The sequence below is a fragment of the Schistocerca serialis genome, chromosome 9, assembly GCF_023864345.2.
Source record: "Schistocerca serialis cubense isolate TAMUIC-IGC-003099 chromosome 9, iqSchSeri2.2, whole genome shotgun sequence".
NCBI lineage: Eukaryota > Metazoa > Arthropoda > Insecta > Orthoptera > Acrididae > Schistocerca > Schistocerca serialis.
In genome coordinates this window covers 161,010,072-161,033,036 of record NC_064646.1, presented here as the reverse complement: position 1 = coordinate 161,033,036, position 22,965 = coordinate 161,010,072, and the positions used below count along the sequence as shown (strand labels likewise).

General features: G+C 43.8%; 1 protein-coding gene and 1 non-coding gene across 2 annotated transcripts in view; both read left to right on the top strand.

Annotated features, from left to right (window-relative positions):
* LOC126419173 (uncharacterized) overlaps positions 1–22,965 on the top strand; it is an 82,449-nt gene that overhangs the window by 2,532 nt on the left and 56,952 nt on the right. Inside the window, exons 2-3 of the mRNA XM_050086302.1 lie at positions 5,601–5,813; positions 20,970–21,194. Coding sequence (XP_049942259.1) covers positions 5,601–5,813; positions 20,970–21,194 — 438 coding nt within the window. The remainder of the gene's footprint in view (positions 1–5,600; positions 5,814–20,969; positions 21,195–22,965) is intronic.
* Trnat-ugu (transfer RNA threonine (anticodon UGU)) lies at positions 12,188–12,261 on the top strand. The gene has a single exon. It is a non-coding gene; the product is annotated as a tRNA-Thr (tRNA).

Below are 22,965 nucleotides of genomic sequence, written 5' to 3'. Positions count from 1 at the left end.
CGGAAAAACCATGATAAATAACGTTTGTCGCAATTCGAGCGATATTAATGCATTGTGCCACAGCGTAATTACAGTGATCCTTGCTCATGAGTGACACGAAATGAGTTGTTTTCTTTGGATGCACATCACGATTTCCGTTTTGTGCTGAATTCACAGCCACGAGAGTCCTCAAAGTATCAATGCGCGCAGGGGCGTCTGCATATTTTTTGCTCGCAAGGGGTCGGAATGGTCTATCTCCTCTTTCTACCTAACTCGTTTTTCTCGGCATGTTCATGCAAAACATCTTGTCCGGTTCTGCAGTTTGTCCTAGACGTTTACGAAGGCGTAAAATGGGAAGTAATGGTGTGGTATCTGTTCTTGCGATCTGTGAGGAGGATATATCGCTACTGCATGTAATTAAAACTACGATGGGACATCGGAACGTAATTAACACATTATTATGGAAGGCCAAATAACGTTTAATGATGCTGCACTACATTTGAAAGTGAAACAGCTACACGACACTTTTTATCACACCTATAAAATAACAAAACTGATTCTGTCACACAGCGCCAAAGATAAACAACCAATAGGTGTGCAGCGTAGAGCCTTCTCAATCGAATGCGGTCTCTGGTGTCTGTACACAAAACAGTAACGCCATGAACTTCAGCCGGCCGCGGTGATCTAGCGGTTCAGGCGCTCAGTCCGGAACCGCGCGACTACTACGGTCGCAGGTTCGAATCCTGCCTCGGGCATGGATGTGTGCGATGTCCTTAGGTTAGTTAGGTTTAAGTAGTTCTAAGTTCTAGGGGACTGATGACCACAGAAGTTAAGTCCCATAGTGCTCAGAGCCATTTGAACCATTTGAACCATGAACTTCATTTGTGTAAGAGCTGCTGCTTTATTTAGACTGAAAAATGATAAGCGTAATTACAGAGCTACGAATTGACGTTAAGTTTAGTTTGAAATTGGAAAAACTGCTACTGAAATCTGTTATTAGAAGAAGTGTATGGCGAATGCTGTTTATCAGGTACGCGAGTTACTGAGTGCTTGGCTCTAAGCACTATGGGACTTAACAGCTGAGGTCATCAGTCCCCTAAACTTAGAACTGCTTAAACCTAACGAACCTAAGGACATCACACACATCCATGCCAGAGGCAGGATTCGAACCTGCGACCGTAGCGTTCGCGCGGTTCCAGACTGAAGCGCCAAGAACTGCTCGGCCACAACGGCTGGCAACTGAGTGCTTCAAGAGTTTCTAAGATGGCTGAGAAGACGTTCAAGATGAATCGGGTCCGGGAGGGCCTTCAACATCAAAAACTTTACTACGTGTAAACGCAGGTACTGTGATTCGCTCTGGCCGTCGGTTGAGTATTCGATCACTTTCTGAAACTACTGGAATTGACAAAGAGTGAGTAAGGCAAATTTTACATAACCAGTTTAACATGAGAATAATGAGTGCGAAACTGGCGTTGAAAATTCTCACTAACGAACCAAAAAGAAAATCTCGTAAAAATGTTGTTGTTGACACTTTGAATACCATTGAAAATGGCCGTAATTTCTTGGAAACATGTGACGAATCTTGATTTTTCACTTATAACCTAGAAATTAAGCGCCAGTCCATGCTTGGAAGGGCCTAATTTCACCGAGAGCGAAAGAAGCTCGAATGAACAAATGAAGATACAAAGCGAAGATGCTTGTTTTTTTTTCTTTTTTTCGATGTTAATGGAATGGTGTATCTTCACTGGGATCCTGAAGGTCAAAGTATTAATCAACATTACAACATTGATATACATGAAATGTATTCGCCGTTGCGAGTTCGAATAATCATCAGCTGTGTAAGGGAACGACGACAATGAAAATTTATGCCGGACTGCGACTCGAAACCCGTTTTCCCGTTTTACGCGAGCGTTCTCCTTATTTTGGCTATCCGTGCACGACTCACGGCCATACTTAAACTGACATATGTCGTCGTTCCAGCGTCACAATTTGTGCTTGTACACACATTATGTGACTCCCGTACAGAGGAGTACATTTTAACTGAGAGTCACTGCTTGGTATCGGTGGATAAATACGATACTGCAATGCCTGTGTTGGCCGAAGAAACACTGCATCGATATTCTTAACAACACAGGCCCTGCATTATGATAATTATCGTTACTACCTGGAGGTTTTTGCTCAACTCCGTGAGAAAATAAGAAACAAAAAATAAAAAGAAACAACCCGAACAGTGGAAGAACAAGTCATGACTTCTGTATCAAGACAACCTACCAGCTCATATCGCATTGTCTGTTAGAGGTTTCTAGCGAAGTTCTGGATGCCACTGTAAGACCGCCCTCCTTATTCGCTTGACATAGGACTTTTATTTGTTCGCCAAGATCAAATCTGCATTAACAGGAACAACATTTTAATTCGTAGAAGCAGTGAAGGAAAAAACGAGACGCGACATCAAGGAGCTCACAGAGGTAGACTTCCAGCACCGTTTGCATCAATGGAAAATTGCATCATTGCAGCGTTGTAGGGATAGGGGAGTATATTGAAGGCGGCAATAACTAAATATGTATATCTATGACGTGAAATGTTTTACAGCAATAGTCCCGTTATTTTGTAGCCATAGCTATACTCGTACTGACCAAGACATTGTAAACAACAGTCTAAACGTCTACCGGTCGTTCAGCTCGTCGACAATAGAAATACGGCCCTTGGTCTGTGCATTCTTGGCCAAATTGTTGCCACCATTTCACTGCGCCAGAGTTTCAAGGTGAATTTTAGCCAAAATAATCACAGGGGAGACCAGGGCGGAACGCCTAACGTTTGCAGCAAATTCTGGAGGTCTCAGTGATGAAAAAAATTTTTATAAAAATTTGGAACCGTTTATTCAAACATTTTTGTACTAAAATTTTCAAATGAAAATAACATAAAACGGCATATTTCTTTTGTTATATCAACAAACTAAGTGCCTTCATGTAATAAAATGGAACACCTGCAGCCGTTCTTTCGATGTTATTTATTATACAGCTACCAGTTTCGTTGATTCAGTACACTTTCGTTGATTCAGTACACCATCTTCAGGCGTCAACTGACGCTGAGGGTGTGAATTCCAGTCGTGTACAGGATCCCGTCAGTGGCCAACATCTTCCCCTGTCAGAGGTTCGAGTGCTCCCTTGGGCGTGGGTGTGTCTGTTGTCCTTAGAGTGAGTTAGTTTAAGGTAGATTAAGCAGTGTGTAAGCCTAGAGACTGATGAGCTCAGCAGTTTGGTGCCATAGGATCTTACCACAAATTTACAAATTTCCATATTGGCCAACTTCTATGAACTGGTTTCCGTAGACTAACAGCGATGTTGCGTCTGCAGCCAACAACTGGTATCTATATAACAAATAACATCGCAAGGACACCTGCCGGTGTTCCATCTTATTACGTAAGTGAACTGCCGAAGTCTCTCAGGCATTTAGTCAGAAGGATGGACATACAATAGCTGTCTTTAAGTGCGTTCAGACGCACGCACGGGGTGGAATGGACTCTTTTTTTTTCCTTCTTCGATGACACATCTTAAAAGTAAGCTAGGCTTCATCGTCCTCCGTATCCATGTCGGCACACTAGTTATGAGCCCACTGCTTCCTGAAACTTAAGTTAGGATGGCGAGCGAGAAATCCAAGAACCCAGTTTTCTCCAGCCATTTTTGTTTCGTGTGGAATGGGTGGAAGCATCCGTTTCGTTCAGCAATCTGATACACTAATCTGCGCAGAATTTTTCATAGTTCTACCAAAACCTCGCTTTTGGGGATTCTAAGGTATTTGATAAGTTCCAACTACTTTTGCTTCTTATCGAAACCACTCTGATATTTTCCGTATGTTTTGTCATTTGTTGAAAGGGGATTGTCGTTTATAATTTTTACGTTTCGTTTTAAAGTAGTCAAAGACACGAGAAATTATTTCGATGCTTTTTTGTGGGTCATAGTTTTATCAGTTAGGTACAGCTTGTTCCATGTAATTCTTCAGACTTTCCCTGCGAGGCACTCTCTTGTTGTTTAATCGGGTTTCTGCCGGTTATTCGCGTCTTTTGCTGCACGGTATTTCAGGTGCTGTCAGACAGCACCTGAAGAAGACTGTGAGTCGCGCAGTTGAAATATCATGCATAAAAAGACGCGAATAACAGGCAGAAACCCGATTAATCAACAGCTTGTTCCATGTTTTTCGTGGACCTGCTTCGTCTCTCCGTTTTCCGTACATAACGACGTACCATCTGCAAAAAACAGTGCGGCAGAAATGAAGAATAAATGGCATCCGTGGAGGAACGGACTATAATAGAAACCATTATACCCCATTTATTGAGAAAATAATCAGTAACCAATGTAAACACGTTCTTTTTCAAAAAATGGTTCAAATGGCTCTGAGCACTATGGGACTCAACTGCTGAGGTCATTAGTCCCCTAGAACTTAGAACTAGTTAAACCTAACTAACCTAAGGACATCACAAACATCCATGCCCGAGGCAGGATTCGAACCTGCGACCGTAACGGTCTTGCGGTTCCAGACTGCAGCGCCTTTAACCGCACGGCCACTTCGGCCGGCGTTCTTTTTCCAACTGCGTTGTACACAAAGATAGCTAAGAACATCCCGATTATGTGGACTAAACATTGATTGTGAAGAAAAAAGTATGACAGACTCTAGTTGGAAATGGTTCAAATTCGATCACTTTTATTGACGGACTACGCAACTTGCGTGCGACAGTAACTGTAACCTTACTAAACGATAACAGACATTGATTTGTTAAAACACTTGTCAGTCTGTGTGCACCCTAGCGCCTGTAGACGAAATTAGACGACCTGGACCGTTCTGTCCCAGTAGTCCATTCCACCTCGGCTCCCCCCCCCCCCCCCCCCCCCCTCTCTGTTCCCGCTACCTGTACCTATGTACTTCAACTTTGGAGTACATTTCCAGTTGCCGCGCCATTTCATTCGCACACTGGGGGGCATGTGTCATCTGCACAGCCGCAGAACTGTGTCTTCAGGAAAGCCAGAATGTGTACTCTCTTCTGACAATACGGCACTCTCGTTGCGCAATGGTCTAAGTGTTGGACGACATGTGTAACTTACTTTTTGAAGCGCCTACGTTTCTTTGAGCAGTTTTAGATTATGATTTCGCAGATTTACTAATATTCATTTGAACTGACTGCCTTTAGTTCACAGTAACGCTATTTTTTAATGTTTCTTATGTCTTCGTCTTCCATTCGCTGCTTTCCTTGATTCTAAGCATGTAGACGCTGGTAGACAGGCAGGTGTTCAAATACTTTTTTCGGTCAGTATAGCTCCAACACACTTATATTTTGTAAGTTACTACGGCCTGGTCTTTTTTTTTTTTGGCTCATACGAATAAGATGTAAGTGGTCTGGACACATTGCTAATATTCGGGAGAGGCTACTTCCAAACCTTCTTCGAATTACTGTTCTTAAATTTTACGTTTTTCCTGAATCTCATGAATGAATACGATGACATCTGCTGGTACGGTCCAAGGCTGCTTCCTTTGCCACCATCGTCAATCTGGAGCACTGTCTCGAATGACTGCGACATCGCCCAGATTTTTTCAGTCTTTTTTGCCTTCTTGTCTTGTTTTGTGCCCAGGTGGGAACGGGACGACTGGTTCGAGGCTCAGTTCACCGGCCACCCGAAGTTCGCCTGCGCCAAGACCGGTTATCCTCGCGGTGACAAGTTCCCAGGCTATGACCGCAAGTTCCTCTTCAAGACTCCAGAATCTCCCAAGAACCTCTTCTGCGCACTCCGAGGTACGGATAATGATCTGCGAGCCATGATTCGGCACGTCGGTCTCAAATGGAGGTAAGATCCATATTCATGTTACCATTACAGGAATATATCCTGAATGTAGTGACAGAAAATCAAAGGGTATAGAGCACGTTTGTACAGTATGGAAGACCAGTGTTAGTAGGAATAAGGAGTTACTCGGCACACAGCTGCTATTTTCTGTCACCGTGAAATGAAAGTGCTGCGATCCTTTTAGTGGGGAGTGTATGTAAAGGTGCGACATCCACTTTAGCTTCAGTCCGCTTGGATGCGTCATGAATAAAGGACCCCTGTGTAATATTATTCTGACTGGTGAGTAAACTCTTTCATCGTAATTTCTTTTGTTCTGGTGAACCTGTAGATGGAATTGAGGAGCGGTTTTCGAAACAATTGGTTCAAATGGCTCTGAGCACTATGGGACTTAACTTCTGAGGTCACCAGTCCCCTAGAGCTTAGAACTACTCAAACCTAACTAACCTAAGGACATCACACACATCCATGCCCGAGGCAGGATTCGAACCTGCGACCGTAGCGGTCGCGCGGTTCCAGACTGTAGCGCCTAGAACCGCTCGGCCAAACCGGCCGGCTCGAAAAAATTGTTAACTGTTGTTACACGCACGATTACAATATTTTGTTTCTGTTGATTCGGATTGTGTGGTATCCATTTCGTTTTTAATATCGGCCTAGGCCTAGATGGCATAGTTAGATATGAGGTCAGTTGGCACGCCTATGAGAACGTGCCCCGCACCTAAACCAGCTAAATCCTCCATTACTGTCCATTAGAAAAATAAAATAATCCAGCTATAAGTGAAAAAGAACTTCCCAGAAAACGTCGACTTAAATTTTCTTCTAAGGACTCTTGTGACGGCTTGTCACATACTAACTTCGCCGGAAATAACAACAGCTTGTCCTCCCTCAGTGACAGTTCAGCGGCTGAAGAAAGCTCCATGGTGAAGAGCTTTCCCTTCAGCCTCTTGCATAGGTGAGGGTACGGTCCTCATTCGATAGTCCCCACGAATCTTGGAGAAACTCAAAAAGTTTCCTACATGTCACATCGAACAAGACTAGTAACGAATCCCCCATAATCTCAAGGGCCTCCTGATCACGCCGAATTTGATGTAAATGAGTGTTTTGGTGGAGTACCTCCTCGCCGTTATCCTGAGAAGACTGTCGAATCCGATCGCAACGAAATTCAAGTATCTACCAAGGTCAAACAGAGCAAAACTGGAGATTGTCAGACAATGGGCAGATTCAGTTGTATACGACCAAAGAAAAATTGTGCGAAAATTGAACCCACCTGCTCAGATGTACGAGTGACGAATTCCTACTTTTGTGACTGATTTAAAACATTGCTGTAGTTCTATCTGAATAAGTATAGGTAGCTCTAATAATAAGCTAGATTCATTTTTCTTGAAGGATTTATTGTTTGTTTACATATTTAAGATCATACTGTTGTTTATACGTCCAAGCAGAATTCATTTTTGTTCAAATGCGACTTCATTGCGAGGAATATAATTTTTGAACAATTTATTCTTTTCAAAGGAAGTTACCCCACATTTTGATAAAATAAAATGTTTTTCTTCGTAAATTTCTGTGATTCAAGTATCCGTATGTGTATCAGCTTATGCCAACTCGCCGCTAGAGGCATACCAGCACCAGGCTTAGGATGCAAGCTTTCAGAAAAAGTATTTTTAGAGTTGTCGAGACACGTATTTAAATAATGGGTGCAACATGATTTTGTAGCCAAAAGATAAAGCAATCCGCCACATTCACCAGAATCTCCACAAGTACTGCACAAAACATTAAAAAAATCAAAAGCCAAAATATATACCAACTAGCCCTGGTCTCCCCTTCAATTCCGCTAGAAGCCCAGAACGAAATTGAACGACTTTTTATATAATCCACTCGTGTTTAATGTAGCATTATGCTGAACATATCACTAACCTATGGCCTATTGTAACAATATTGACAGGCGTCGCTCTACTCTATCTTGAGGCGCTTTCTTTTGTAAATGTGAGACTTACGCTCCAGTCTGGAAAAAATCCCACAAACTAGCTAAATTGCTTTCGCGATAACGCGAAATGCCTACACTGCCATCTTCAGTGAATTCTTCATAGAAGCGGTATTTATTTTTCTAAACCCATTTTGAAAAAAATGTGACGTGTGTCTGTCTGTTTTGAAACTTTCTGAGAGATTATAACAGTATATCATCCTGGGACTCGAATCAACAAGTACTAGGAGAACTGAAGCTATGGGAGGTGGGTTGTGAGACATGCTTGGGTAGCCGAGAGATATCTGTAGTGTCGGATTATGTGCGCAAGTATCATCTGAAACTGAAGTACCTACAGGGAGCAACAAACGCCAATTAAAAGAAATGTATAGAGATACATTATCAAGCGGCCTAATACACCCAACAATAGAAGTGAAACTTTATGAGGCAGGCTTTCCTAAGACGCGAAAAAGGATAAAAATCACAGTTACAATATTCCGCAAGATTTGATGAGTTGAAACGATATCAAGTGGTCAACAATGTCGCATCCATAGGCAGGAATCCGCACAAAATTAAACTAAGACGAGCCCACTTACGCCAAAAGTGTTAGTTACTAGATTTAATTATCCTAACAGTGCAGAATGTGAAAGAGGATTAAGGAAAAACTAAGTGCTGCGACCAGAGTTAGCGAGACACAAATAAAAGTAGGTCACATATCCAGTGCAGATTGGGTATGATTTTTAAGGGCTTATAGACCAATAAGTACATTATGCGTTAGACAATAATTAACTTTCCTTGATGAATTTTTTAAAATGGTAAAAACTGAACATGCCAAGATCACTTCACTTCTAAAATGTGAGGGGAGAAATCGGGATTGTATGCAGAAACTTCTGCAGCGTACTCGAAACAACTCCACTCACAAGTTGCCAAGGTCGTTTCGACTGGAGAGAGATGTGAGGCGTAGCGGCGTATACCGATCCTGTCTTGGAGGCGGTTAAGTGGAGATGTGTCTCAGAGCTGGATAGTGACAGACGGTGATGCGAGACTGGACGCACACATAGTTTATGTATCACCCGATAGAGTATTGGATAGGGGTCCGTGATTTAGTTTCGATTGTGCCCACTAGAGTGCACTAAAGTAATAGAATGTTTTTCATAAACTGTTATAGTATTTTCATAAAGTGTTATTATGTGTTTTTGTTTATGTAAAATGTTATAGATGTGTTTTAGCAGTATGAATGATGCTTGAGTGTGGTTTAAGGTTAATATGAAGATAATTGTTTAACGAGTTATGTAGTAGGATTTAGTGTGGGAACATTTCGAAGAAGTATGGATGTGAACAAAGGGGATTTTTACAGAATAGATTTGTAAAGTAAGTTTATGGTAAAGGGAAAGTTAATTCAGGTATAAATAACAATAGTAACTAACTTAATGCATAAGCAAAACTTCAGCATATTAGATAATGACGTTGGTAAAAAGTGCAGTCGTTAGATTTACTATTTTGCGATTGGTTATTGATGAAAAGCGCGGACTGACGCGGGAGAATGTTGTTTTGCTATTGGCTGTTGAGTAAACTGACCAATGGTAAAGCAATATTCTTCGCGCGCCTTTCTCTGCTGGTAAAGAAGACTTAGAGTATTCTAGAGAGGAGTCGGAGCCTAGCCATGAAACAGTTCGGACGTGTGTAGCAGTAGTTCCGATGGAAATGATAAGTTGCCGTATCTAGCAGTGTTTCATACATCAAAAGTGTTGTAAAGTGACGGCATAATTATTCCGATGGGTGTGTAGAAATTTCGGAATTTTTAAGTGAATTTTGTGATGAGAAAAGACATAAATTTCGCGTGGCGTATTGAGCAGGTCGGTGACTAAAAACTGTGACTGCATTAGGTACTGACAGACTTAATATTTGGCGAGTGACTTAATATTTGGCGAGCATTCTCAGTCAAAAACAATCCGTATTTTTATAGCTATTACGTTTTCGGGAAATGCAACACCATAAACTTGCTAACGGGAGTGAAAGGGATTGTGAGTGACTGTGTTAAGACTAGCACGGGCTTGGCAGTGATACTTGTTCACCTAAGTTTCAGAATATATTAATTAAGGACAAAATTTCCAACCTTTCATTTCGTGTGAAAACTCTCTCCCGAAACGTAGATTAGTGACTTTAATTGCGGCCTGGTTCACGTCGAAGTACAGTAGGTTTCTCTCGGCTTCCCTACTGATGATCTGCTGAGACAATGTTCACAGGTACGTGCAGGTGCGTCGTAAAGGGACGGAAGGAACGCCGCGGCCGCAGGTGCTATATGGAGGATGCGTATGGGATTTCTAGCGAATATTTTGCCGCCTAGTCCGGTCTACATATGCAATGGTTCTTTTGAGTATGCTGCATAAGTTTTGCTGGGAAGCCCTTACACATTCTCCATACAGTCCCGATCTCTTCCCACGCGATTTCCGTATTTTTGAAGCCCTGAAGAAAAACGCTCTTCGCCGGCCGGTGTGGCCGTGCGGTTCTAAGCGCGTCAGTTTGGAACTGCGTGACCGCTACGGCCGCAGGTTCGAATCCTGCCTCGGGCATGGATGTGTGTGACGTCCTTGGGTTAGTTAGGTTTAAGTAGTTCTAAGTTCTAGGGGACTGATGACCTCAGTAGTTAAGTCCCATAGTGCTCACAGCCATTTGAAAAACGCTCTTGGCTGTCAATTTGCTTTGGTCGAAGAGGTGCACGCTCGGGTACGATCATGGTTCCGTGGGCAAATGTAAACATTTTTCCATGAACGCATTGTCTCACAGTGGGCCAAGCGTATTAACAGCTCGGCGATTGCTTTTGAAATAATAAACAGCTTACTTACTGTTTTCATTTGACTGCCCCTTATAGAAACAATTAATGCAGGCCCTTCTTATCACGTTGTACAGGTGGAGAAGGGACCTGGTCGGGATAGGGCCATTGAGTTATAGCACGATGATTTTCAGTAACAGAAAGGAAGTTTATTCCTTGTTCGGAATACAAATGAGCCTGCCCAGGTTGGCTTGTGAAATCTTAGTCAGCCACGGCGGTCATAAAAGACGTTAATTTCGGCGTCAGGACGAAGTCCGCCAACTTCAGTCTGGAACCGCGTGACCGCTACGGTCGCAGGTTCGAATCCTGCCTTGGGCATGGATGTGTGTGATGTCCTTCGGTTAGTTAGGTTTAAGTAGTTCTAAGTCCAGGTGACTGATGACCTCAGATGTTAAGTCCCACAGTGTTTAGAACCATTTTTTGAAGTCGCCAAAAAGGAAGCAAGAAAGGAATCACGTCATTGTTATCGAAAGGAGGAGCCAGAGAGAGAGAGAGAGAGAGAGGGTCCAGTTTGGAACCAACACTCCAGTAACGGTCAGCTATAACACGTGCTACCTCTCCTGTACTCCCTATGGGCTACCCACAAAAGGTGCAGGCTATGAACAGACCACGTTCCACAGGAACAAACAACATCTGCTAAAGTGGTTATCCTGCTCGGCACACAGGCGACACTGAATTGTACTTGAACATCCCTGAAAAATAGTGAATTGCATAATTAAAAATAAAATAAAATTTGTAAAATATATGGACGAGTATACGAGCGCAGAGCAAGGGTAGCGTACGTAAAGGAGCAACCAAACTGGTAAACAAGAGTGGCAAAATTATTGCTACCTGTTGACGGGAAAAACAACGTCGACAGATGCCAGTACTTTTGCCAGTTTAGTTTACCAGTTTCCTTTCTCCGTCGTGTGGGACCGATGTCCTCGCTGTTCGGTCCCCTCCCCCGAATCAATCAACCAGCCTCCTTCGTGTATTCTACTACGTGCTCTGCGCTCGCTGGTGGTACACCATGTCCTGTACTTGTCCTTCCTCGGCGTTCGGGGTCACAGCATAAAGTAAGTTCCTAGTGTTTATTGTGTATTTATTTACCCAGTCAGTCGTCCGCTTACTGTCTGGTGTCGCCTTGGCGTCGACTCAGGATTTACCGCAATTAGCCCGACTGCTGTGTTCTAAAATGTTGTGTGTGCCTTCCCTTTTTTTCTGTTATGTACTACTGCGTGTAACAACTATTATTAGCTTCGGTCTCTTGTTTATTTTCAGTATCAAACCTGATGGTGAGCATCTATTAGCCCGAAAATAAAAATATACTTATATGGATATGGTGTCTGTTCTTTCGGACATGTCCGAAAGAACAGACACCATATCCATGTAAGTATAGTTCTGGTAACACCAGCCATGACCTTCTTCTTCTGTGCGGATGCAGACATATTCACCGAACTCTTACGGGACTTGGAAAGAATGTCTTCCACGAGTAATCAGTGTGTTGGCGTGGGACACTACGAAAGTACTGTGTGGACATACAAGGTGAGAATGTGGGTGTCGCGGGAGGCGTGCACGAGAGTCCCTGCAGTTGCGCTATCCTCTGTGTCCTCGGTGGCTCAGATTGGTAGAGCGTCTGCCATGTAAGCAGGAGATCCCGGGTTCGAGTCCCGGTCGGGGTACACATTTTCACCTGTCCCCGTCGATATATATCAACGCCCGTTAACAGTTGAAGGTATCAAAATAATTCTAATTTGGTTCGAAAATAAAAACAACCTCACAACTGAAGCGTTATTTTCAACCTATGCTATTAAGCTCAGTTACAGATGTTCCTCTAGCAGGATTATTTGTTTCTAAATACTACATTGACGTAAGACCCGATCTGAAGCGTCACGTGTAGCGATGAACTGCGTCCTTTAAGTTCCCAAGTAAGCAGCGGGATTTTGGCTCGATTAATTTCATACATTAAGTATTCCTATTTATGTACACTCTGTGTCCCTGTTCCCTTAGAACTGTGGCCATGAAAAATAGAAGTCGTGGATTATATTCACAAAATCATGGTATTTATGCAAACTAGTCTCCACCTGAATCAAAACACTACTAAAATCGTTTTAAATTGTTTTTGAAACAGTCACTGCAGTCCTTTTTCTGGAGTTGCATTTAGTACCGAAGTACAATTTTCTTGGATGTCCGCCACTGCGTCATAACGGTGTTCTTTAATTGCCACCTTCGATTTGGGGAACAACCAGAAGTCGGCTGGGGGCAAGTCCATCGGACACAGTGGGTGATCCAGGACTGTGATCCATTTGCTGGCGAAAAACTCGTGCACGAACTTTGCTTTGTGGACTGGGGTGTAGTCATGGAGGAGCAACCAGGAACCAACCTCTCGGTATTCGAATTTGACGTACTCTCGCCCACAAACGCTGGAACACTCATGAAACTTGTTGTTGCCTCGGTTCTCCACTGACATTTTCCAACGACTGTCAGACACGTACTGTCACATTTTGCTGCTTGCTGCAGCAATACTAGCGCTTTGACTTTCTACACATCTGATTTTGAAACTTCAAGGGTTGTAACGCAGAAAACTTTCTACGAGATGGCACCGCAGTTTGGAATTTCACTCAAGCAGTCCTAACGGAACTGGGACACACTTTGTGTGTGTGCTCAGGTTGGGTGAGAGGACGGCCTACTGAAAATTAAAGCTATCCAATATTGTGCAGAACGGATGCTAACGACAGAGAAGGTAAGCCGTCGAAGGAAATCCTTCGCGAGGGAATGATAAGGCTGCAAGGAGAGGTCAGATGGTAAAAAAAGGCGAATTCTTCTGGGGTTCCTTTGAAAAAGGCACGACCGATATCATTCCTCCTCTTTTCCATACAGAGATTGTGAGGCATTTATAGTGGCTGCTTGTTCGTCGGGAAGTAAAACCTTCAATTTTTTCCTTCCTCTTTTATTCAAGATGGGCTATCATCTGCATCTGATACTTTGCTTCCTTCGGCCATCTTGCGTAATCTTGCTTTCTAGGCGGCAGAGAATCTCAATCTTCATTTTATTTACGTTGATTTCGACAGGCGCTAAGAGTTTATTGAAGGTTAAACTCAAGGTTCCACGGAGACTATAAACATTTGTGAAAATTAAAAAAAAAAAGAACCTAGCACCAATTAGACACATTTTAGTATTAATCGCAACTGTCAAGTCAGCCCAATCAACGAAGGCCAAAATTGGTCGATTAGGGGGAAAAATTATATAAACGCAAATTTTTGCACAGTGCTGGGAGGAAGCGTCCTGAAGAACATGCTAAAATCGTGACTGATGGAGTGCAAGCGTTGGGCTGGAGTGAGTTCAAAGCTCACTTTTTAATGTTTTTCTCGAATAATAAAACCGGGGCTTCTAACAAAAATGTTTCCCAGTACGAAATTAAAACTATTTTAAATTTCGTTCACAAAAAAGGGTCATTTATTTTTTTCTAGGACTAACAATTTTTGCGTTCAGGCGACAGAAAAAAATGCAGATTATTAAAAATATTGTTCTAATGGTGTAAAATTAATGAAGTCTTAATCCCACGAATATTAACCACATCTAAGTCCAGGACGGGGGGGGGGGGGGGGGGGGGAAGGTAGAAGCGCTATAGGTCGCCGGATTGTGTTCATGCATTTCTCTGAAACTGAAAATAAATCCACTCCGTAAACAGGAGCTCAATGAAGTTATTTAGTCTATTCACATAACAGAACTGGTCAGCAAATGCTTTAATACTCTGCGATTTTTATATCTGATAAACACGAAAACTATTAGTTCTAGAGAAAAATTGAACCGGACTCTTTTCGTAGGAGATTTAATGTGGTTTCATTTTGTACGGGGAAATATTTTTGCTAGAAACTGTGGTTTTCGAGTTATTCTACAAAAAATTAAAAATTACTTTTAACCCACTGCCTCCCCAACGTTCACTCCCCGCAGGCCAGGGCACACTGGGCAAAAATTTGCGGCTACACGATTTTTCCCCTAATTTTCCTTCAGGGACTGGACTAATTAATCATAGCACATAGTTCTGTGTCAGTATTCATGAAGAGACACCATCTGCTTACAAGAAATAAGAACATATATGAAGGGCTCATTTCAATAGTGGTACAAGTCCATTACCTCCACTTTTCTGCCTATAATGCTTCTGCAATTAATGATCCAAACAAACAGAAAGAAAGGTTCATCTCTAGCAAGAAGCCATAGGCTTGAATATTTCTGGTATCTCAACTGCAGACTATTCAGAGCTCATTTACCTTTAGGGCGCTGTATCTCACAATGAACAAAAATGGCCTTGTACCATTACTGAAATAAGCCCTTCATATGTAGGTGGACAAGTGTGCCAAGAAGTAAGACATATACACTAATGTACGGGTAAGCATACTCCATCAAAGGCATTCTACATTTATCTTCGATTGCGTCTGAATGTTACTGGTGTTCTTTGTATGCAAATGCTAAAATGTCCGTTGTGCACATGTACGCCAAAATGTAAATGTTGTCAGTACTGAAATTCTGTTGACTTGCATCTATATGCTAGAATCACTTAACAAACACTTAAAATTCAAAATTATTGGCCAATTATCATCTCGTTGCTGGAGGACAGATAGGTTACTAGACACGTATAAATAATAACTCCTGGATTCCAAACCTTTAATCAGGAAGATCCTATGTTTCTTCTCCTCATCTTCCACAGTGGTATTGTCCTCCAAGCCTTCGGTAGTCTAGATAAAGCTTTTGCGACGTGGTTATGTTCTCCTTTTACGTATGCTACTCTGAAATCATTTCTTGTAAAGCCAAGGTCCAGCGTGAAGTAGTTTGCATTGTTGCAAGAATGTGAGAGCTCGATGATCGCAGTACACGGTAGTGCGTTCTCCAAACAAGTATTAGCGGAATTTTCGAAACGCCCACACAACCGCCAAACCTTCCAATTCCATTGTTGTGTATGAGCGCTCGCAACATGATAACACGCGTCTTTCGTACGCTATATGACAGAACGCTGGCTGTTTATTGATGTCCTTTATTTGAAACAAAAAGCAAAATAAACCAACCCTCGATGAATCAGTCTTAAAACCAAACTCCAAAGTCATATCTGGGTAGTGTAACAATTTTGCATCCGCAAAAGTATCTTTGATGAGTAGGAATGCAACTTCAGTCATTTTTCGACCTCCACAGTACGTTTTTTCGTAGAAGCTGGCGTAAGGGCTCTGCATTCATCAACTGTATGTTTAAAATTCGCCCATAGAAGGTCGTCATTCCTATGAAAGATTTTAGCTGCTCGTTGTTTGATTGTGTAGGAAAATTCTTGATAGCACTCACTATCGCTGAATCAGGAAGTATTCCCTTATCGTTTATTATATGCCCATTTAGGTTGAGTGGTACCACACAGATGCTGAAATTTGTTAATGCTTCAGAGGATAATAGCATGAATCGGTGCAGAGTCTCTACGTATTGTAATATTATTGTAATATTCGAGCTGCCAGTACCAGAGGTGATGCGCTACCGTAATTGGGACGACAACGCTTTTTGTCGAGATGACAACGATCTTTGCTATGGAAAAAAGCATCTTGCTTAGTTTGCAATTGTTGGAGGTAAGAAATAACTATTGGAGATAGTTTTTTTGGAGTCAGGTAAGTTTGCATGTAGGTTAGACGTAATTCGAAGCGTAGAGGAGATACAACTTGTGACTCTTCAAGCTTCCCCGGCGGATGTGTTGTAAATAGTCTTCACGGGTTTGTCGCCGGATCACGTTGTGCAAGTTCCACAATATTTTCTCGGAGCAACTTGACCTTTGACTTTGACTCAGATAAGGCAGGTACTGCGTTTAAATTCTCTTTTGATTTTTTGCCTCAATGCACAGATTTTAAAAATTTTTACCTGTCTAATATAAAAATCTCTGAAAAAATTTGACTATAGATAAAATGTTTTCTTTGTAGCTGCTGTAAGGAGATAACGGACTAGTTACAGGGTGTGTTCGCGGTCGGAGGTTTCCATTTCTCTGCTTCTCAGAGAACGCCAGGCAAATTCGGAGAAAACTGCTACAACTCGCGATGAAGACTCTGTCTCTCGTGGCAGCTAAAGTACTCACAGTCGCCGTAAGATTTTCTGGAAATGCTATCAGAATGAGAAGGTTGAACAACGGTGGCAGTATGATATCTTCTTACTAACGAAATGTTTAACAGAGAAATATGCCTTGATCCATAGCTTAATGTCCATAAAACAAAAAAATCGCTGAAAACGCAAATACCGTGCATTGTATGGTTAATTCCGAGTTATTCCTTTGGTGCTACAGAAGAATGCTGAAGATTAGATGGGTAGATCACATAACTAATGAGGAGGTATTGAATAGAATTGGGGAGAAGAGAAATTTGTGGAATAATTTGACTAGAAGAAGGGAGCGGTTGGTACGACATATTCTGAGGCATCAAGGGATCACCAGTTTAGTATTGGAGGGCAGCGTGGAGGGTAAAAATCGTAGAGGGAGACCAAGAGATGAATACACTAAACAGATTCAGAAGGATGTAGGTTGCAGTAGGTACTGGGAGATGAATAAGCTTGCACAGGATAGAGTAGCATGGAGAGCTTGCATCAAACCAGTCTCTGGACTGAAGACAACAACAACAACAACAACAACAACAACAGCAACATTCCATGCTCATTCGGTGCAGAGCCGCCGAACGTAGTGGAAACGTGTCAGTATGCCTTGTCGACATCAAAGGACCCAATATCAGCATGTGAGTGAGTTCGAACAGGGCAGGACGATTTGTCTACGTAAAAAGAGGTTTCTCATACGATGACTTTGCGGCTCGCTCTGGGCGCGCTGCAGTGACAGCGATGCAGGTGTGGAAGCAGGTTTCACTTAATGGCTAGAAGGTACTGGACCACTCACTGTGACCATAGCGCAGGATGAGTGTGATTTTTTCCGCATAGCTGAAACGAACAAAACAGCTCCTCCTACAAAGTTGGTTCGCCATTGGCTCACTGCATTGGATGTGGACATGGCTGCGACGGCGGTTCGAGGCTGTCTGCCGAGGGTTGGACTGGGTGTGTGGGTGCCATTGCATCGGCTTCCATTGATCAGAAACCAGAAAGCAGAAACCGATATTGCAGTGCCTGTGTCATCCAGAATTACAAGGGTACAACATTTTAGGCTTTAACGAAACCAATTCGTTACACATGTATCATTCAAAGTATTTTCCATCGCTGGCCACTACTTTCTCCCATCTTTCGGGCAGTGTACGGATCCCGCGTCGAAAAAATTGATCATCTTTTGAAGCGATCCACGAATCGATCCAATTTGTGACTTCTTCATGAGATCGTAAGTGTTGGTCAGCCAGGCCATGCGCCATTGATCTGAACCGGTGATTGTCAGAGGGAACAATGTCTAGAGGCCGGCTGGTGTGGCCGAGTGGTTCTAGGCGCTTCATTCTCGAACCGCTCGACCGCTACGGTCGCAGGTTCGAATCCTGCCTCGCGCATGGATGTGTGTGATGTCCTTAGGTTAGTTACTTTTAAGTAGTTCTATGTTCTGGGGGACTGATGACCTCAGATGTTAAGTCCCATAGTGCTCAGAGCCAGTTTTGAACAATGTCTAGAGAATACGGCGGGTGGGGTAGGACCTCCCATTTTGACCTCTTTTGTAACGTATAGCGTTGTCGTGCTGCAAAATCACTTTATCGTGCCTCCTGCTGTATTGCGGTCGTTTGTCTTTTAAAGCTCTGATCAAAGACATTAATTGCGTTCGATAACGAGTCCCTGTGATTCTTTCACATGGTTTTAACACCTCATAGTACACGACGCCGAGCTGCTCCCACCAAATGCAGAGCATGATCTTGGAGCCGTGAACATTCGGTTTGGCCGTCGACGTAGAAGTATGGCCGGGATATCCCCATGATTTTTTGCGTTGAGGGTTATCGTAATGAACCCATTTTTCGTCCCTGGTCACAATGCGATGCAGAAATCCCTTCCGTTTTTGCCTCTGAAGCAACTGTTCACAAACATACAAACGCCGTTCAACGTCTCTTGGTTTCAGCTCTCACGGGACCCAAGTTCCTTCTTTCTGGATCATGCCCATAGCCTTGAGGCGTTTTGAAATGGCTTGCTGTGTCACTCTCACTAAGCGTGCCAATTCTTTTGAGTTTGACGCGAGTCTTCACTCAGCAATATCTTCAATTCTGCATCTTCGAAAACATTCTCTCTTCCACCACTATGCCGGTCTACGACGTTAAAATCACTGTTTTTGAAGCGTTGAGACCACTCACGTCACGTTCTTTCACTAATAGCGTCCTTACCATACGTACTTGAGAGCATTTGATGAGGCGCGGCCGCTGTTTTCTTCATACTAAAACAAAACAGTAACACCTCCCGCAAATGACGAGAATTAGGCTCGTAAATTGACATTTTCAATCAACAACAGTTTTATGATGCAGACACAAATCGACTAATGTTTGAATGAGGTTATGTTGACCGAGGTCCAAGCTAACTGCCTGGTGTCTGCGATATGTTTCTTTCGACCGCTATTTACCGTTGTCGCCACCTATCGGCAAACGGCGGAGGCAAAGTTGTACACTTTTGCGATTCAGTGTTCGTTCGGACCAGAAAGTCCTCAGATTGCACTGTGAACGTGAAAGCTGTTACTGGTGTTCTGAATGGGATAATGTAGCGTTTTTGGACGAGTCCTGTTTCAGTTTTTGCTACAGTGATGGCCGTATACATGTTAGATGCTGTAGTGGTGAATGTAGTTGGACAGACTGTATTGTTGAGCGGCATAACTGGCAAACGTCAAGTGTGATGATTTGGAGCGTCATTGGCTATAGCATGCAGTGTCGCCTCACTTATACTGATGAAAATATGAGTACCAACTGTTGCTTCGGGAATGTTACAGAGCAAGGAATCTCCACATGCTATATTTCAGCAGGGCAATGCCCAGCCACGTGTGGTAACAAGGTGTAAGCCATCTCGCCGGCCGGTGCGGCCGAGCAGTTTTAGGTGCTTCAGTCTGGAACCGCGCGGCCGCTACGGTCGCAGGTTCGAATCCTGTCTCGGGCATGGATGTGTGTGATGCCCATAGGTTAGTTAGGCTTAAGTAGTTCTAAGTTCTAAGGGACTGATGACCTCAGATGTTAAGTCCCATAGTGCTCAGAGCCATCTGAACCATTTTTCTAAGCCAGGGATTTCCAAACTTTTTAGTCCGCGGGCCACATTGACTCCTCCACGAAGTCATAAGGGCCAAGATCTACTTAGTGGGATTAAAGCACCCTAGCACTCCATGATCAACGTAATGTAAGGCTAAAGAAAAGATGAAATCGCAAAAATCTAAGGTTGTGGGACTAGCTAGCACTGAAACGAACTACGATTTTTATTTAATTACATAATTTTGATTGGTGGACGTACCTGACCGAAATTCTGGCGTATTTTATTCTGGGGAATTTCACCGACAAAAAAGTATGTCACTGCACATTCTTCACGAAACCGTCCTGCAAAGTTAACGAAATCTCAAAATCATTGTTAGCAACACTATTACTGCAAGATGTAACAGAGGTAGAGTATGTCAACGCATTGTTATTTCAAGCGGCGCAACAATAAGATTAGTTATGCAGTCTGGTAGCGAGTAACAGAGCCAATGTCACGGTGTATTGGTCACGATAGACCTCGAAACTCAATTGTTGGCAGTATAGGTACCACCTCAAATATTTGGCGGGCCGCATACCGGGGATGTCCGGCCAGCTAACGCGGGCCGGTTTGCCGGCACTCGCGGGCCGGTTTCGGCCCGCGGGCCGTAGTTTGGAGACCCCTGTTCTAAGCCATCTTCGTAGAATTATGGATGTCACTGCTTCCCTGGCCTGCAAATTCACCTGGCGTGTCACACATCGACCATGTCTGGGATACGATCGGTCGGCAACTTGTTTGTTCTGGCCTTCCTGCAAACACTGTCGATATTTTGTGAATGCACCTACAAACCACATGGCAGTGTATTCCCCAGCAGCATAGACGAGGCTCGATTCCATGTCAACACGCTGATTGCAGCATGTGGCAACTTCACGCACTACAGAATTCTCACGGTCACTGACTATCATCAGTGGTCACTGACGCTCATCATTAATTGTAATTACACGTGTCCTTCTCGATGTTGCAATTTTCACAAACAGTAGAGTATCTATTCCAGTGACCTTGTACTACATGCCAAGTATCAACCAGTGCGTTTCCTGCAGGAGGTAACGAAATCAGTGTCTAGATGTCTAGTAAGATCCGAAGTGCTAAGAGGTTTTAGTGCGAACGTAAAACAATGAAAATGGTGGGAAGCATACTTAACACATGCTGGAAATAGGTCAATGAATCGAAAAATGTAGATTAAGTTTACGTAATGTTTGTTGTACAGCGCGCGCTCGCTGCGCCGCGGCGGCATGATAGTGGAGGTGCCGGCGCCGGAGGTGCGGTGCGTGCCGCGCCCCCGCCTGCTGGCGTCGCTCTTCGACCTGGTGGTGGTGGCCGGGCGCGCCCCCCACCACGCCGCCTGGTGCCTGCTGGTGCAGTCGCCACCCCCGCCACACGACGCCTACCGCCCACGCTTCCCGCAGCCCACCGGCGGCGCTCTGGCCATCAGGTATGTATTGTTGCTCCTGTGAACCAGACACCACAAACGGAACGATTACGACATTCCTGTTGCGGGTTGCATGCATTTGAAATCGAGGCGCCGCTCTTACGTCTGTCCTACACTACTGACCATTAAAATTGCTACACCACGAAGATGACGTGTTACAGACGCGAAATTTAACCGACAGGAAGAAGATGCTGTGATATGCAAATGATTAGCTTTTCAGAGCATTCACACTAGGTTGGCGCCGGTGGCGACACCTGCAACGTGCTGACATTTGGAAAGTTTCCAACCGATTTCTCATACACAAACAGCAGTTGACCGGCGTTGCCTGGTGAAACGTTGTTGTGATGCCTCGTGTAAGGAGGAGAAATGCGTACCATCACGTTTCCGACTTTGATAAAGGTCGGATTGTAGCCTATCGCAATTGCGGTTTATCGTACCGCGACATTGCTACTAGCGTTGGTCGAGATCCAATAACTGTTAGCAGAATATGGAATCGGTGGGTTCAGAAGGGTAATACGGAACGCCGTGCTGGATCCCAATGACCTCGTATTACTAGCAGTCGAGATGACAGGCATCTTATCCGCATGGCTCTAACGGATCGTGCAGCCACGTCTCGATTCCTGAGTCAACAGATGGGGACGTTTGCAGGACAACAACCATCTGCACGAACAGTTCGACGACGTTTGCTGCAGTATGGACTATCAGCTCGGAGACCGTGGCTGCGGTTACACTTGACGCTGCATCACAGACAGGAGCGCCTACGATGCCGTACTCAACGACGAACCTGGGTGCACAAATGGCAAAACGTCATTTTTTCGGATGAATCCAGGTTTTGTTTACACCATCATGATTGTCGCATCCGTGTTTGGCGACATCGCGGTGAACGCACATTGGAAGCGAGTATTCGTCATCGCCATACTGGCGTATCACCCGGCGTGATGGTATGAGGTGCCACTGGTTACACGTCTCGGTCACCTCTTGTTCGCATCGACGGCACTTTGAACAGTGGACGTTACATTTCAGATGTGTTACGACCCGTGGCTCTACCCTTCATTCGATCCCTGCGAAACCCTACATTTCAGCAGGATAATGCACGACCGCATGTTGCAGGTCCTGTACGGGCCTTTGTGGATACAGAAAATGTTCGACCGCTGCCCTGGCCAGCACGTTCTCCAGATCTCTCACCAATTGAAAACGTCTGGTCAACGGCGGCCGAGTAACTGCCTCGTCACAATACGCCAGTCATTACTCTTGATGAACTGTGGTATCGCGTTGAAGCTGCATGGGCAGTTGTACCTGTACACACCATCCAAGCTGTGTTTGACTCAATGCGCAGGCCTTTCAAGGCAGTTATTACGGCCAGAGGTGGTTGTTATGGGTACTGATTTCTCAGGATCTATGCACCCAAATTGTGTAAAAATGTAATCACATGTCAGTTCTAGTATAATATATTTGTCCAATGAATACCCGTTTATCATCTGCATTTGTTCTTGGTGTAGCAATTTTAATGGCCAGTAGTGTATAATAGCCGTCTTCCTTCCCGCCGTAGTATCGCGACTATGACGAATCTGAAAACGATGCTCTTGCGATAGCTTCCTACTCGTTCTCTGCTACTGAAGTGTGCCGGACTGTAAGGCTAGTCTTGACGTAGTGTGACTGACTGCCCGCATCAGATGGACTCTAACGAAGCTGTAAGGAGATTAAATACTAAAATAAATTTATGGCAGTCTTCAAAAGCGTTGTACACATTTACACTCAACCAAGCATATATAGA